The sequence below is a fragment of the Bos indicus genome, chromosome 1 (genome assembly GCF_029378745.1).
Source record: "Bos indicus isolate NIAB-ARS_2022 breed Sahiwal x Tharparkar chromosome 1, NIAB-ARS_B.indTharparkar_mat_pri_1.0, whole genome shotgun sequence".
NCBI lineage: Eukaryota > Metazoa > Chordata > Mammalia > Artiodactyla > Bovidae > Bos > Bos indicus.
Window position 1 is genome coordinate 117,342,104 of NC_091760.1, and position 12,987 is coordinate 117,355,090.

Consider the following 12,987-nt stretch of genomic DNA (forward strand, 5'->3'; position numbering starts at 1 on the left):
TGGAGCCAGACATTCCTCCATTTGGCAGAAGAAACCATACATCCAGGTGATACATTTATATCTGGGGCCCCTAAAAACATTCTTCATAAAAGATGAGAGTCTATCAAATTTTAATTTATCCTAAAATTGTTTTACATTTCATCTGAATCATTCCTCCAAAACCTTTTTGTTTTTTTGGTTTGTGGTTGTTTTTTTTTGGTTTTGGTATTTTTGCCTTTCTGTGATTTTGACAGTTAAAATCAGGAAAACATGAACAGGAACAAGTTATCAAAAAATATGAAGAGCATCTAAGGAATGGCAGAGGAGTCTCTCCGTTATAGCCAGTGATGCTGAAAATTTCAAGAATTACAAATTGGGGCAAACAAGAAAAAAAAAAAAAAAAGCATGTATGCACTACCTACCCGCCCCTCCCCCGCTGCCACCACCACACACACACACATGCCTCAAGCCTAATTATTCATTTATTATTCTTAAGCACTGCTGAGCATCTTCTGTGTGCCAGGTACTGCCCTAAGATACCAAGCACAGAACATATCTGACAAAATATCTCAGGAAGGAACAGTACAGTTCAGAGTCAGAAGTAGGAGGTGATCAATTAATTAGAATATAACAAGAGCTATGAAGAAAAATGAAGCAGGACAAACAGACAAAGTGACAGGAAGATGACATTCTGACTGCGGTGGTCTGAGAAGGCTTCTCAGAAGTGCCCTCTGAGCTAAGCTGGGAGTAGGGGGATGGAGCAGGCCCGGGGGACAACGGAGGATGGGAGGGAGAGCGGCACCCACAGGTCAATGCCTGAGGCCACGGCTTGCACACAGGCTGCTGCTGCTGCTGCTGACCGAGGCTGAGAGAGACAGGCGGCCATGAGAGGACGCTGAGCACAGGTGTAGGCCATGATTTATGTCCTAGCAGGGCCACTCTGGCTACAAGTAGAAAATTGTCATTAGAGGAGCAAGAACAAAAACAGGATCAGCTACAGGCCCTGCAAGAAACAGGGCAGGCATGGGGGTGGGTTGGGGAGTGGGGGTGCTTTGGGCCAGGGTAGAAGCAGTGGAAAGAGGAATACATAGTTGGACTCTGGCTGTATTTTAAAAGTAAACAGGATTGCGGAGGGAGTGAATGTCGAGTTCTGAAAAGAAAAGCCCAGAAGGACTATGTCTTTTACCCTATCCACCCGGTGACTATGTACAACATTACTGAGGAGAAGTCGGCAGAAGGAGTAAGTTTAGGCATGGTAGGAAATTAAGACTTTCACTTGATACACATCAGGTTTTAGATGCTAGTCATCAAAATAGAAGTGACTAGTAAGCAACTAGATACCCAAGCTGTGGGGAGAAGTATTAGCAAATGCAACAGATACATGCAGACACACATATGAGAGAGAAAGGGTAGAGAAGTAGAAAGAACTGCACATACGTGTGTGTGTCTGAATGAAGAAAAGCTCAAGAAAACATGGAAAATGTGAAAAGAAACAAACACTGCACTGTATCTACTTCAGCACCATTTGAAAATGCTGCAATGGAAGGTACTATTCTAGTAATTAAAGAAAGGGGAGGCATTTCTTCAGTTTGCCCCAGTAAAATAATAAGCTAATTAAAAAAAAAAAGTAGGGCTTGTCTCGTAGCTCAGTCAGTGCAGGAACCCGCCTGCAGTGCAGGAGACCCAGGTTCAATTCCTGAGTCCGGAAGATACCCTGGAGAAGGAATGGGCAACGCACTCCAGTATTCTTGCCTGGAAAACCCCATGGACAAAGGAGCCTGGCAGGCTACAACTTCGCGACTAACCCACCAGTGAAAAAAATTAGATACAGAATGAATAAAAGAATACCGTGAAAACAACACTCAGAGACAACCGTCAGTAACTTGGTGAATTATTTCCTCCCATTGTTTTCTTGATATTTACCTACTGACACACAGACAACACAGTTTGGTTTTGCTTTCTAGATATAGTTCATTTTTGCTGGTTATTCTGACACACATGAGATAATGCTAAACTCCATGAAATTAGGCCATTTTTTTTGCTTTGTTTTGAATCTAGATTTCCGTGCTTTTAGAGTATCTTTACTCTTCAGTTCACCAAGGCTCCCTCAACCTCTCCAAACACATCACACCCTAACTCACTCATCTGGGCTGCTGCCTGACATCGGAAGACATCTGTCCTTTCCATTCCTGCTGCTCCTCAGAGCTTTGCAATTGGGGTGGGAGTGGGGTGTCTGTCTTATAAAACCATAAGCACATTTCCATTTCACGAAGAATTCTTTGTAAACCTAATGTCTCAATGGAGTCTTTATGTATCATCCTCTGTGCACATTTCTAATGTGGCATCAGATCTTTTATAAAGCATGTTTTAGCACTGCCTCAAGGAGTCACTGTCTAGTCACTCAAAGAGTGGAAACTGACTGAAAACCGCTTCTCTTCAGTTCATTCAACAAATGCCCACCAGAGCGTGTGTGTGCGCGCACGTGCACACGGATGTGAGGGGATGACAGACACAAAATCTTAAAAGACAGTTTCAGACAGAGAAACACGCTGTGAATAAAACAACCACCCGTGAGAACGTAACTGCAGGAAGGTGAGAAAGAGAGAGGATGCTATTTATCTGGGTGTCCCAGGAAAAACCTCCTCAGGAAATGACACTCGAGCAGAAGCCTCAGTGGAGCAAACGAGGCTGCAGACACCCTGGAGAAGAACAACCCAAGTATGTGCCAAGCTGCTCCAGTCGTATCGGACTCTTTGCAACCCCATGAACTGTAGCCCACCAGACTCTCCTTTCCCTGAGATTCTCCAGGCAAGAATACTGGAGTGGGTTGCCATGCCCTCCTCCAGGGTATCTTCCTGACCCAGGGATCAAACCCATGTCTCCATCGGCTCCTGCACTGCAGGCAGATTCTTTACCACTGAGCCACCAGGGAAGCCCCACAATCCAAGTACAGGGAAGAAGAAAGACAGGGGCCCTGAGAAAGGAAGGAGCCTGCATGTTGGAGGGATATATGGAAGGCTGTGTGGCTGAAATGTCACAGGAAGAGGGGGCCAGATCATGGATGGCCCTGCAGGAGAAAATCTGGATCCTTATTCTCACTGTGATGAAAAACTACCATAACGTTATAAACAGGAACATGAAATGGTATGATTTAGGCTGAGCAAACAGCGTGGTGGCTGTGGAGAGACTAGAATGTAAGGAGCAAAAATAAAGGCAGGGAGACCAGTTAGAAGACTGTGACCATTCTCCAGCCAAGAGATGGGGTGGTGGAAGCACAAGTCAGTCAAAGTGGTGGTGAAGTGTTTAGGACACATTTTGCAGCTAAGAGCAACAGGACGTGCTGAGAGAATTGGGAATCTGTGCCGGAGGAAACAGAATCAGCCCCTATCCACATTGCTAATGACTTAGCTTCCCTAACGGACCTTCTCAGTACTCAGCTCGCTGGGCTGGGTACAGGAGGTGCAGGCAACAATGACTTACAGGATAATTTAAAATGTATCACACTGTCTCACTTACCCAAATTGGGATCAGTGGCCGGACGTTTCTTAATTTTCGCTTCAGAAATAGCAGAGTAATAGGCACACGTCATCTTGATCAGCCATGTTGCTCGAACCATTGGCACTGAATACTTCGCTAAATATGCAAAAACATCTTCTTTTTTACTAAGGATGGGAACCTAGAAAGAAATAACATATTTATAATCATCCCATATTATATTCATCGCTAGGCCAGCCTAAAGAAAGGGGAAGTGAAAGAGACTCTTAAGTCCATGCTGACTCTGACAAAGTTATTCTTCATGGATTTTCAAACAGCACATATGGTTTTTAAAAAATAATAAAACATTTTAAGCAAATTTTAATAAAAAATAATTGACACTGTATGTTTAGTGCACTGGTGGGACAGTTTTATCAGTTGTGCTTTCTTATTTATAAAAACAAATTATTTTCAAGCTCTCAGATGCTGAAAGCTACTCCTTGCATCAACAATAGAGGGAAATAATTTCATGACAGTACTCCAAAGAGTTTAATCTCAAAATTGGAAAGGACAGATCATGAGAAAACCTATCCCCACTCTATATCTTATTGAAGGGCATTTTTGTATAAAGCTTTCCAACTGTAACATTTCATAAGAATGAAAATTTCCAGAAAGCTTCTAAAAGAGCCTTTAGCCCAAAATTTTAAATAGAGGCTAAAATGATGGCTCAGTGAATCTGCCTAATAAACACGGCGCTAGAAATAGCTGGGTAATTAATTCACTGGTTGAGAGTGGGCACTTGAGGCAGTTAATTATTTCTTCCAGACCACAAAGGTACTATTTAGCAAATTAGTATCCCAATGTACTGCTGAATGGCTTGCAAGAGTTAATCCGGTCTTATAGAATTCCTCATAAATACCCTAGGAAGAGCCCATTAATCTATACGTATCTATCCAATTTATGAATACAGGGTAACACAGTGGACAAAGGGCACGTTGGCTACAACGCAGCAGTTTGGGAAAATTGAGATGGAGAAGCAGGCGTTGTCCCACTCCCAGCCCCCAACAGCAATGAGTACCTCTGTGTTTCATTCCTGGCCCTAGTCTGTGTGATTAAACCCATCACTCCCAGGCCCTTCATGTATGAATGAGATAAACTGACCCTGTCTACTTCACAGTAGGGTGAGGAGGATAAAGCAAAAAAATTACATTTATCAAAATTATGACAACTTTCGTTGTTGCCAGTTCCAAAGATTTCTTCATGCCCCCCAAAATATTCTCAAGCCACGGACTCTACCCACCTAAGAAAATTCTGGAAACCACAATTATAAACATCACTAGCCCTGGATTCTATGTCCCAAAGTCTTGCTCGATTTTTGTCTTGAAAAATCAAAGCTTCAAACCAGCTAATTTATTCATATAGCATGGCATTTTTCTTAGTTAGCCAGTGGCTTAGACAGTGGGTTTTTTGCATTATACATATGTTACAAACTTGACAACTCACAATCTTGGTACAGTGTAATCCTAGAATTAAAAAGTGGTTTTTGTACGTAGCCCTTCAAAACAAGATATCTTTTGTACCTGGTTCTTCCCAAAGAAACTTCAAGCTGCTCCCATGATGAAGGAAAGCTGTCTGGCTGGACCCTGAGATGCAGTGTGTCCATAAAGTGTACTTTATGGTCAATGTAACAGACTTCTGACCGTGTACTATTCCTGCCATGGTTGCTGACTTTAGAACGTAAGTCCCATGACAGAGGCAACTACATCACACACCACATAACTAAAAAGGAGGTGAAAGGGACACAGCCTAAAGCTGTAAAACGTCCTCTCTGTGGATAACGGTGAGACATTTTAACAAGAAAATGTCCTGAACATTTAGCTTACAAGACACATCTTCCAGGGAGCACAAGGCTTGGGTTTACTATCACTTAGGCGGGAGAGAGGAAAAGCACAAGACCAGACTGCTGTATTCTTCACTAGGACAGACAGTACAGTATCAGGGAGTTAAATTTTAGCTGTCAAGGTCAGGTTCCCCGCTAGGTAAGATGTACCAAAAGACTATATATCATATATAAAATCAAGGCTTAAAAATAAGGCAAACGCAAAAAGTAAAGTTAGCACCTCCATAGAAGTATTAACAGTAGTATCTTTATAGAAGCCTAAAGGGTTTCTTTTGAGCAGCAACTGACAAGAAGGAGTGGGGGGAGGGGTACATTTTGATCATGCGAAACGTTTAGATGAAATAGCAGGCAAAGCTGAGTCTTCCATGAACAGCAGCACAAGGCAAACCTGCAGCTCACTGCCCTTGCTGGCAGAACCCTAACAAAAACGGTTGGCTCAAATCAAGGGTTTTGGAATTCAGAAGAACATATGTGAAGAAAGTTATTTAATTAAGGAAGAAAACACATTTTGATGGTTTTGTCAAATTTACAGTTTGGGCCAACTCAGGAAGGAAAATATGTTTACACTGACTGAAGTATGACTTCCTGCAGAGATGGATTCCATTTTCAGCCAAGAAACCATCTGACTTCAACTTGTAGCTGAACCCAGGCAGTCACCGGGCAGCTGTTTGGTTTCTGAATCAAGCTGGAATTGCATCTAAGTACCAAAAGAAAAGTAAGACACCTAGCACGTGGTGGTCTTCCACTGGCCAAAGGGCCACCCTTGAATCACCTTTCTCTTCGCAAGCTCCTTACCATCAGCATCCCGTTTGCTGGGTAGTGATAGAGGGAAATTCCTGAGACCACAGCAATCAAAGTCACCGGAAGTGAAACACATCATTCCTAGTGAGCTGTGCCAAAGGCTAGAAGGATATATCCCCAGAAGCAAGAAGTCTCCTTTTCCAAATCTAGCTATGACCATGGTTGAATTAAGAGGCCTTTTGTAGGTCACTGATGACCTTTCTGAGGCTAAACACATGGGGCACTGTGGAGCTTTACAGCAGCAGAAAACCAGGTCTGGAAACTTGATCCCGTCCCACACAGGAAACTATTTTGAACTCTAGATCAGAGCTGGAAGATGACTCAGGATCTTAACAGGAAAATGAAGGTCTTCTGTACTAAGCCACCTCACAGATAAATATCAGAAATTAACAAGATGTATTTAAACTTCCTAATATGAAGGAACATGTGGAGAATGCCATTTTCTACCCAATTCTACAGAACTGTCACCATCTCAGGAGGATGAAATGCTGAGGAAGGGATGGGACGGAATGGCTCTTGAAATGCCCAAGAAATGAATAAGTCAAAGTATATTCAATGGTTTCACAAAGAAAATATATTTTAACTTTGCAAAGAGAATTAATGTCAGGGCTTACCTGAGGGACACCTGACTTGGCCAGAGGCAGCTCCTAATAAAGAGAGAAGAACAGTGGCTAATACACTGCACCACAATTCATCGCCCTCCATAAAGATGAGAGGCCATTACACCCCTTAAAGCAAGGGCATCAATTCCTCACCAGTACTTGCCTGCAGGAAATATCCCCAAAAAATACATTCTAAAAGCTTACAAAAAAGGCAAACCTAAAAAGAAAGACATCAGGCTGGCTACATAGGAGTGGAAGGTACTAACCCACATGGAGGGTATGAACTATTGGTAGAAATACATCAAGTATTGAAGGATCGCCCTTGACTTCTGTGGCCTTCAGATACAATTCACACACCCCTGTGGGCCCACGTGGTAAATGCTGAACAGTGGAAAAGAAATGCTCTGTGGTTCAGCCTGTGTTGAGACAGAGGCACTCCCTGAGTAGCAAGAGGGGGTTATGCTGATGATTGCGCTTTGCAAGGACTTCAGTTGCCTTTAAGCACTAGCATCTACGAAAGGCAACATGATGCTCTGACATTAGGGCAAAATGAAGCCAATGGGAGCTACAGGCACTATTTTCAAAGAGTTGCTTTAGAAAACAAACAAGTAAATACACAAAGGAGCTCTCCTCTCACCTGAGCCTGCACCAAGCCATTCGTGAAAATTTAAGAATGGAAAATGGGCTCTCCTGAAACTAAAGGGTTTCAGGGGAGATGAGAAAGACCTGGGAATTATTTGAAAGGTATGTAAGAAGTCAGAGATCAAGACTAACAGGGAGGTTTCTGGCTCTCATCTAAATTTCAAAGGACGTTTTATATTATAGGGACTATAAGATTGTTGAATGTGTGCAGTATTTCCCATTTGAGGAAAATGATCAAAGGCAAAGATCCTAAAAGAAGCCTCCCTTCCCTCCCTCCACTTCCCCCTCCTCCAAAAAGCTGGGAACTATGAATAAAACTGCCCCATTTTGTTCTGAAACTTTTTCAAAGATGTTCTTCATGCACACACAGAATCACTATCTTTTATCTCACTTGTTCAGAAAGAGACTTAGGTTAAAAATTTGGATGGACGCTTTTCAAGACAAGGAAATAACATTAAAGTGAGGATTTCTATTCAATGCATTTTGGACACCATGGCCTAAGAAAACTGAGAATGTAACAAGAATAAATGAAGTCTCACTGCCCGTTCTTGATTTTAAAACCCTGTCTACTGCATCAACAGCTTCCTGTGTGGCATGTTCAGGTCTCCAGATGTCCCTGGCACCACATGCCGCCAAAACGAAGGGCCAACAGCCTATGAGCAGCACACACCTGCCACTGAAACTCTGAGTTGTGGAGAGAACTGGGGAACAGAAATATACACTTCAACATTATCCCAAATAGTTTCATTTCTTTAAGGCCACAAGGAAAACAACGCAAGAAATACTTAAATACCTTTTTTGCCAAAATAGCAAGTGGTTTATTTCCTGCTAAGTCAGAGAACCAGCTATGAATCGCACTCTGGGATCGAGCAGTAACCAGCCAATAATTATCTTTAGCATTAACTTGTGGTTTCTTCTTTCCGGTGTCCTGGAAAGTGTTAAGCTTTAGTTTCTCAGCTAATATGCTGCTAAAATAAGCTCCGATCTGTGGAAGGGAAAAAAAGAAAAGGTTTAAAGACAAAAAGCAAGAATGTTAGTAATGTACATATTAGTATTTTATTTGTATTAAGTGAAAATCTTCAAAGAGTCCATCAGAAAATAAAAGAGGAATTTGAGACCTTGAAGCCAAGAGATGTAATTTCCTTACACTAACATAACACAGAAGTTCCCAGAGCACCTTTGTTTCACTACTCACAAGCAGTTTGGGGGAAAAAAAGCACCTTTGAAAATCTCTGTAAGATAAAATTAATTACATACTGAATAAATTTCAAGAGAAGGGGTTCTGCTTTAATCTTCAGCTCTATGTCTTTTTCATAATACACACTCGTTTGGAGAGAACCTTTTTCCTGTGAGGTGTTGCATACAACAGCAGAACCTAGTAATCTCACAGTAATCATTCTTTTCCTTGTTTTATCTTAATAGCATGTATTTTTGGAAAGGAAACTCTGTATTTACACTCAGTGCCTTTAAAAAAAAATTAGTCTAGAGAAATCTAATTTATTTAAATGGAAAATTACAAAAGGTTCAATTAAATTAAATATTCAACGTTTTTGATAGAGCTGCCAATTTCATGAGTACAGGCATTTCAAGAGAAAGCTAATGTTACTTGCTCTGAATGGAACAAAGTAGCAAAGGGAGCTTCTGTGAATGACTAGCATTTTCAAATTAACCATGCTTAAAGAGGACAAAGGAAAGAGACAGGGACAAGAGCGGAGGGGACTAAAATCGAAAAACTCAATGAATCCACAGAAAACCTGTTGGAATTTCCAAGAATCCTATCACAGCATCACATTGTGTCCTCTGGAAATTCTTTAGTACCAGGATGTGGACAACAATTTCTAATGAATACCTTCAATAAGGTTAGCAGACAGCAGCAACCATGATTAAAACAAAATGCCTACCATGCTGCAGCAGGATAAGAATCACTGCCTTGGTTAATGCTCACAAGTCAATGAACCATTCGTCTATAGGCTGGAGCACAGCTGGAAACAATTAGCCGAGTCTATCTACCAGGGTGAATAACTGGTACAACTTTTCTAATGTGAATTGGCATCTCCTGCTCCTTGAGATTGATATACAATGAAAAAGTTTGTTTTGCTAAGTTGATGTAACAGGGCAATAAAAATTACAGTAATTAGAAAAAAAAAAGAAGTCTGAACTTTAATTTTCTTAAACAAATTCATAGTATGGTTTTATTTTTTAAGCAAAGTGTGCAGAATATCCAGAGAATAAATTAAATGCAAAAATTCAACAAAAAACAGTTGTTTGAAAATAAGCAAGTTTCTCAAGCAGTATTTGGTGAGTCTTTGCACCAATGACACGAAACACCTACCTATGTAGATTGTTTTATATTTAAAAGATTCCTTATTTGCAATTATGTATGAGCAGTTTAATCAAAATAAAGGCATAAAACAATTTTAAACTAGTCTGAGAACTACCAAGAATATCCACAGTGATCTGAAGAGACTATTTAATTAAACCAAGCCAATCATTAAAGAGCTTTGCAAAAATTATGTTTTAAAAAAGTCTGGGCAATTTCTTGCAATTATACTCTTTTCTGTGTATTTAATAATAGCAATGGAACATAGGGACTGTATATATGTTTTACTTCCTAACAAACTTTATGAACAATAACTGTAAGCAAAGTCAAACTTCCCAAAAAACAAGCTCAGAGAAAATTCATGACAGAACTCAAAAATAAATAAATAAATACATCACCATACATTTAATTTTATTCTAACAGCAATATATTCACATTATTCCAAAATCAAAGAAAAAAAGTTAAGAGCCTCATTCCCAGCTCCCAGTGCCTGCCTCCAAGTAACCACCTTGATGAGTTTGTCTTTCCAGTGTTTCATCATGTGTGAATACACACAAACACACACAAATGTATTTTTGTCTTATCTATACCTCATTATGTACACTGAGTAAATCTGAGAACCTTCCTTCCATATCTGCATATGGAGACCATCCTCGTTCATTTTCACAGACAAATAATAATGTACTGTGTGGATACCCACATTGTATCTAATCAAGTCCCTGTTGATGGACATTTAGAGTGTTCAAATTTTTGCTATTACAAATCACATTGAAGTGAACAGCCTTTCCTACTGAATATTTCAGTTGCCAGTTTAGCAAATTACATATCCTTGTGTATAAATGTATGCATATAAAGAGATCTGAAATAATACACAAATTTTTAACAATGTTTATCTCTGGTTAAAACAAAACAAGAATAGAAATTCATCTGTATGCTTGATTTCTCTTTATCTGAATGCATGCTTTTTCAATTTAATGAGTAAAAGTATTTCAATATTTGAAAACAGAAATAACTCAGAGAGGACAAAAAACCAAACCTTAAAAGAATACAAACAAAAACAGATAAATCTATCTATATATCTAATTGTTAACATAATTACACAGAAAAAAGACTTAGTTCAAGAAACATGTTTAACACAACACTGACTACATTTTCTTAATGAAAATGAACTTTAACTTAAAGTTAGTCTGAAGACAAAAAGTATGGTAAAGGAATTGTAGGCTTTACAAAATTAATATTGCTGTTGGAATGACACTGGTATAATTTATTCTGGAACTTTTTATGTATAACTGGACTCAGTGAGGACTTCCCTGGTGGCTAGATGGTAAAGTGTCTGCCTACAATGTGGGAGACCCAGGTTCAATCCCTGGGTCGGGAAGATGCTCTGGAGAAGGAAATGGCACCCCACTCCAGTATTCTTGCCTGGAAAATCCCATGGATGAAGGAGTATAGTGGGCTACAGTCCATGGGGTCGCAAAGAGTTGGGACACGACTGAGTGACTTCACTTTTTTTATGCATATTGTAAGATAGAGTAAATGAATAAACAAGTCGATACTGCTGGGATTCAGGGTTCTTGCTTTGAGAGAAAGGAGATACAGTGATGGAAAGGGGACAGGTAAGGGAAAAACTCTGTGGTACATGAGTTAGAATGGACAGATGGAAAGGAGGGAGGAAGGGAGGGAAGGAAGGAGGAAAGAAATCTAAATATATCTATCATCTCTGTCCATTGAAAGGCCCTAGACGTTGCAACCAGAGAAGGCAATGGCAGCCCACTGCAGTACTGTTGCCTGGAAAATCCCATGGATGGAGGAGCCTGGTAGGCTGCAGTCCACGGGGTCGTGAAGAGTCGGACACGACTGAGCGACTTCACTTTCACTTTTCACTTTCATGCACTGGAGAAGGAAATGGCAACCCACTCCAATGTTCTTGCCTGGAGAATCCCAGGGACAGGGGAGCCTGGTGGGCTGCCGTCTATGGGGTCACACAGAGTCGGACACGACTGAAGCGACTTAGCAGTAGCAGTAGTAGCAGCAGCAGACGTTGCAACACTAGTAGCCTTGAGCAACCCAGGTACCAAGATCTGGGCTGGGGCAGGAAAAGAACAAGATGGCCCTGGACAATGTTATTGTGTCACAAGTGAGGAAATGATGACATGAGAGAGATATGTCAAAAAGGCCCAAAAACTAGGTTAAAGTTGCCCCCACTGACCAAATGTGAGACAATGTGAGCATCAAAAAGAAAACTGAAAATAATACAATTGATTTTAAAAAGAGTTCAGGGGTTCAAAGTGAACCCCTTAAAATGCAGTGTCGTTTACAAAAGAATGCCAACTATTAAACATACAAGGAATAACAACTACAAAACCAGCATTTTTGCTTTTGCAAACATCAGCAAAATAAATCATGCAGCAGGAATCATCAATTGATGCTAAAAATCAGAGCATAAAATTTTATTGCCAAATAGTATATTCATATGGTCTCAAAGCAGCATCCTGTGGAGATTCCTATGAGGAAGAGATGACAACTTTTGCAAAGGAAAGAGATGGCAGACACCACGTTAAGTGATCAAACAGTATAACCAATAATCAGCAAACTAACACTGCACATCTGATACGCAGTGTAGTCTTCTTACCAAAAATATACAACCTGAATCTTGTCATGAGGAAATAATCAACAAATCTAGACTACAGTACTAGACAATAAGAGAAACAACTGGACTCAGTGAGGGGACCTGGAGAGCAGTACTGCAGTGGATTAAAACAGGGTTCGGAGACACACCAGCAGAAAGCAAAGCGTGACCCCTGATGGGAGCCCGGGGCAGGGCACCATAAAGGATACCTGGGGGAACTGTGAACGTGGATCATGGCTTAAATAACACAGATGTATCAACATGTGTTACCAAGGGTCTCACGTACATATTTCAGAAGTTTTAGGAAACAATGAGCATTACCTTTGATGGGTTAATCACAATATTTCTAGCTGAGCCATGTTCATCTCCAGTAAAGGCTGGCTGATTGTTGAAGCCTTGCTTTACATTCACTGCGGTAAGTTCATCCTGTTGGAGAAAAGGTACTGATTAGTCCCAACGATGTAAACGCTCCAACTGAAGCCTTTTTTGGGCTCCAAAATCAATGCAGATGGTGACTGCAGCCATGAAATTAAAAGACGCTTACTGCTTGGAAGGAAAGTTTTGACCAACCTAGATAGCATATTCAAAAGCAGAGACATTACTTTGCCGACAAAGGTCCGTCTAGTAAAGGCAATGGTTT

At 40.6% G+C, this 12,987-nt stretch overlaps 1 protein-coding gene across 7 annotated transcripts in view; it reads right to left on the reverse strand.

Moving 5' to 3' along the window:
* Positions 1–12,987, reverse strand: part of MED12L (mediator complex subunit 12L) — a 506,270-nt gene that overhangs the window by 313,341 nt on the left and 179,942 nt on the right. For 5 of the 7 annotated variants that reach the window (XM_070768473.1, XM_070768425.1, XM_070768339.1 and 2 more), the window contains exons 3-6: positions 12,669–12,773; positions 8,192–8,383; positions 6,769–6,801; positions 3,496–3,655 (exon numbers count right to left, since the gene is read on the reverse strand). In XM_070768473.1, the coding sequence (XP_070624574.1) occupies positions 3,496–3,655; positions 6,769–6,801; positions 8,192–8,383; positions 12,669–12,773 (490 nt within the window). The remainder of the gene's footprint in view (positions 1–3,495; positions 3,656–6,768; positions 6,802–8,191; positions 8,384–12,668; positions 12,774–12,987) is intronic. The other 2 variants (XM_070768376.1, XM_070768607.1) reach the window with 1 other exon arrangement.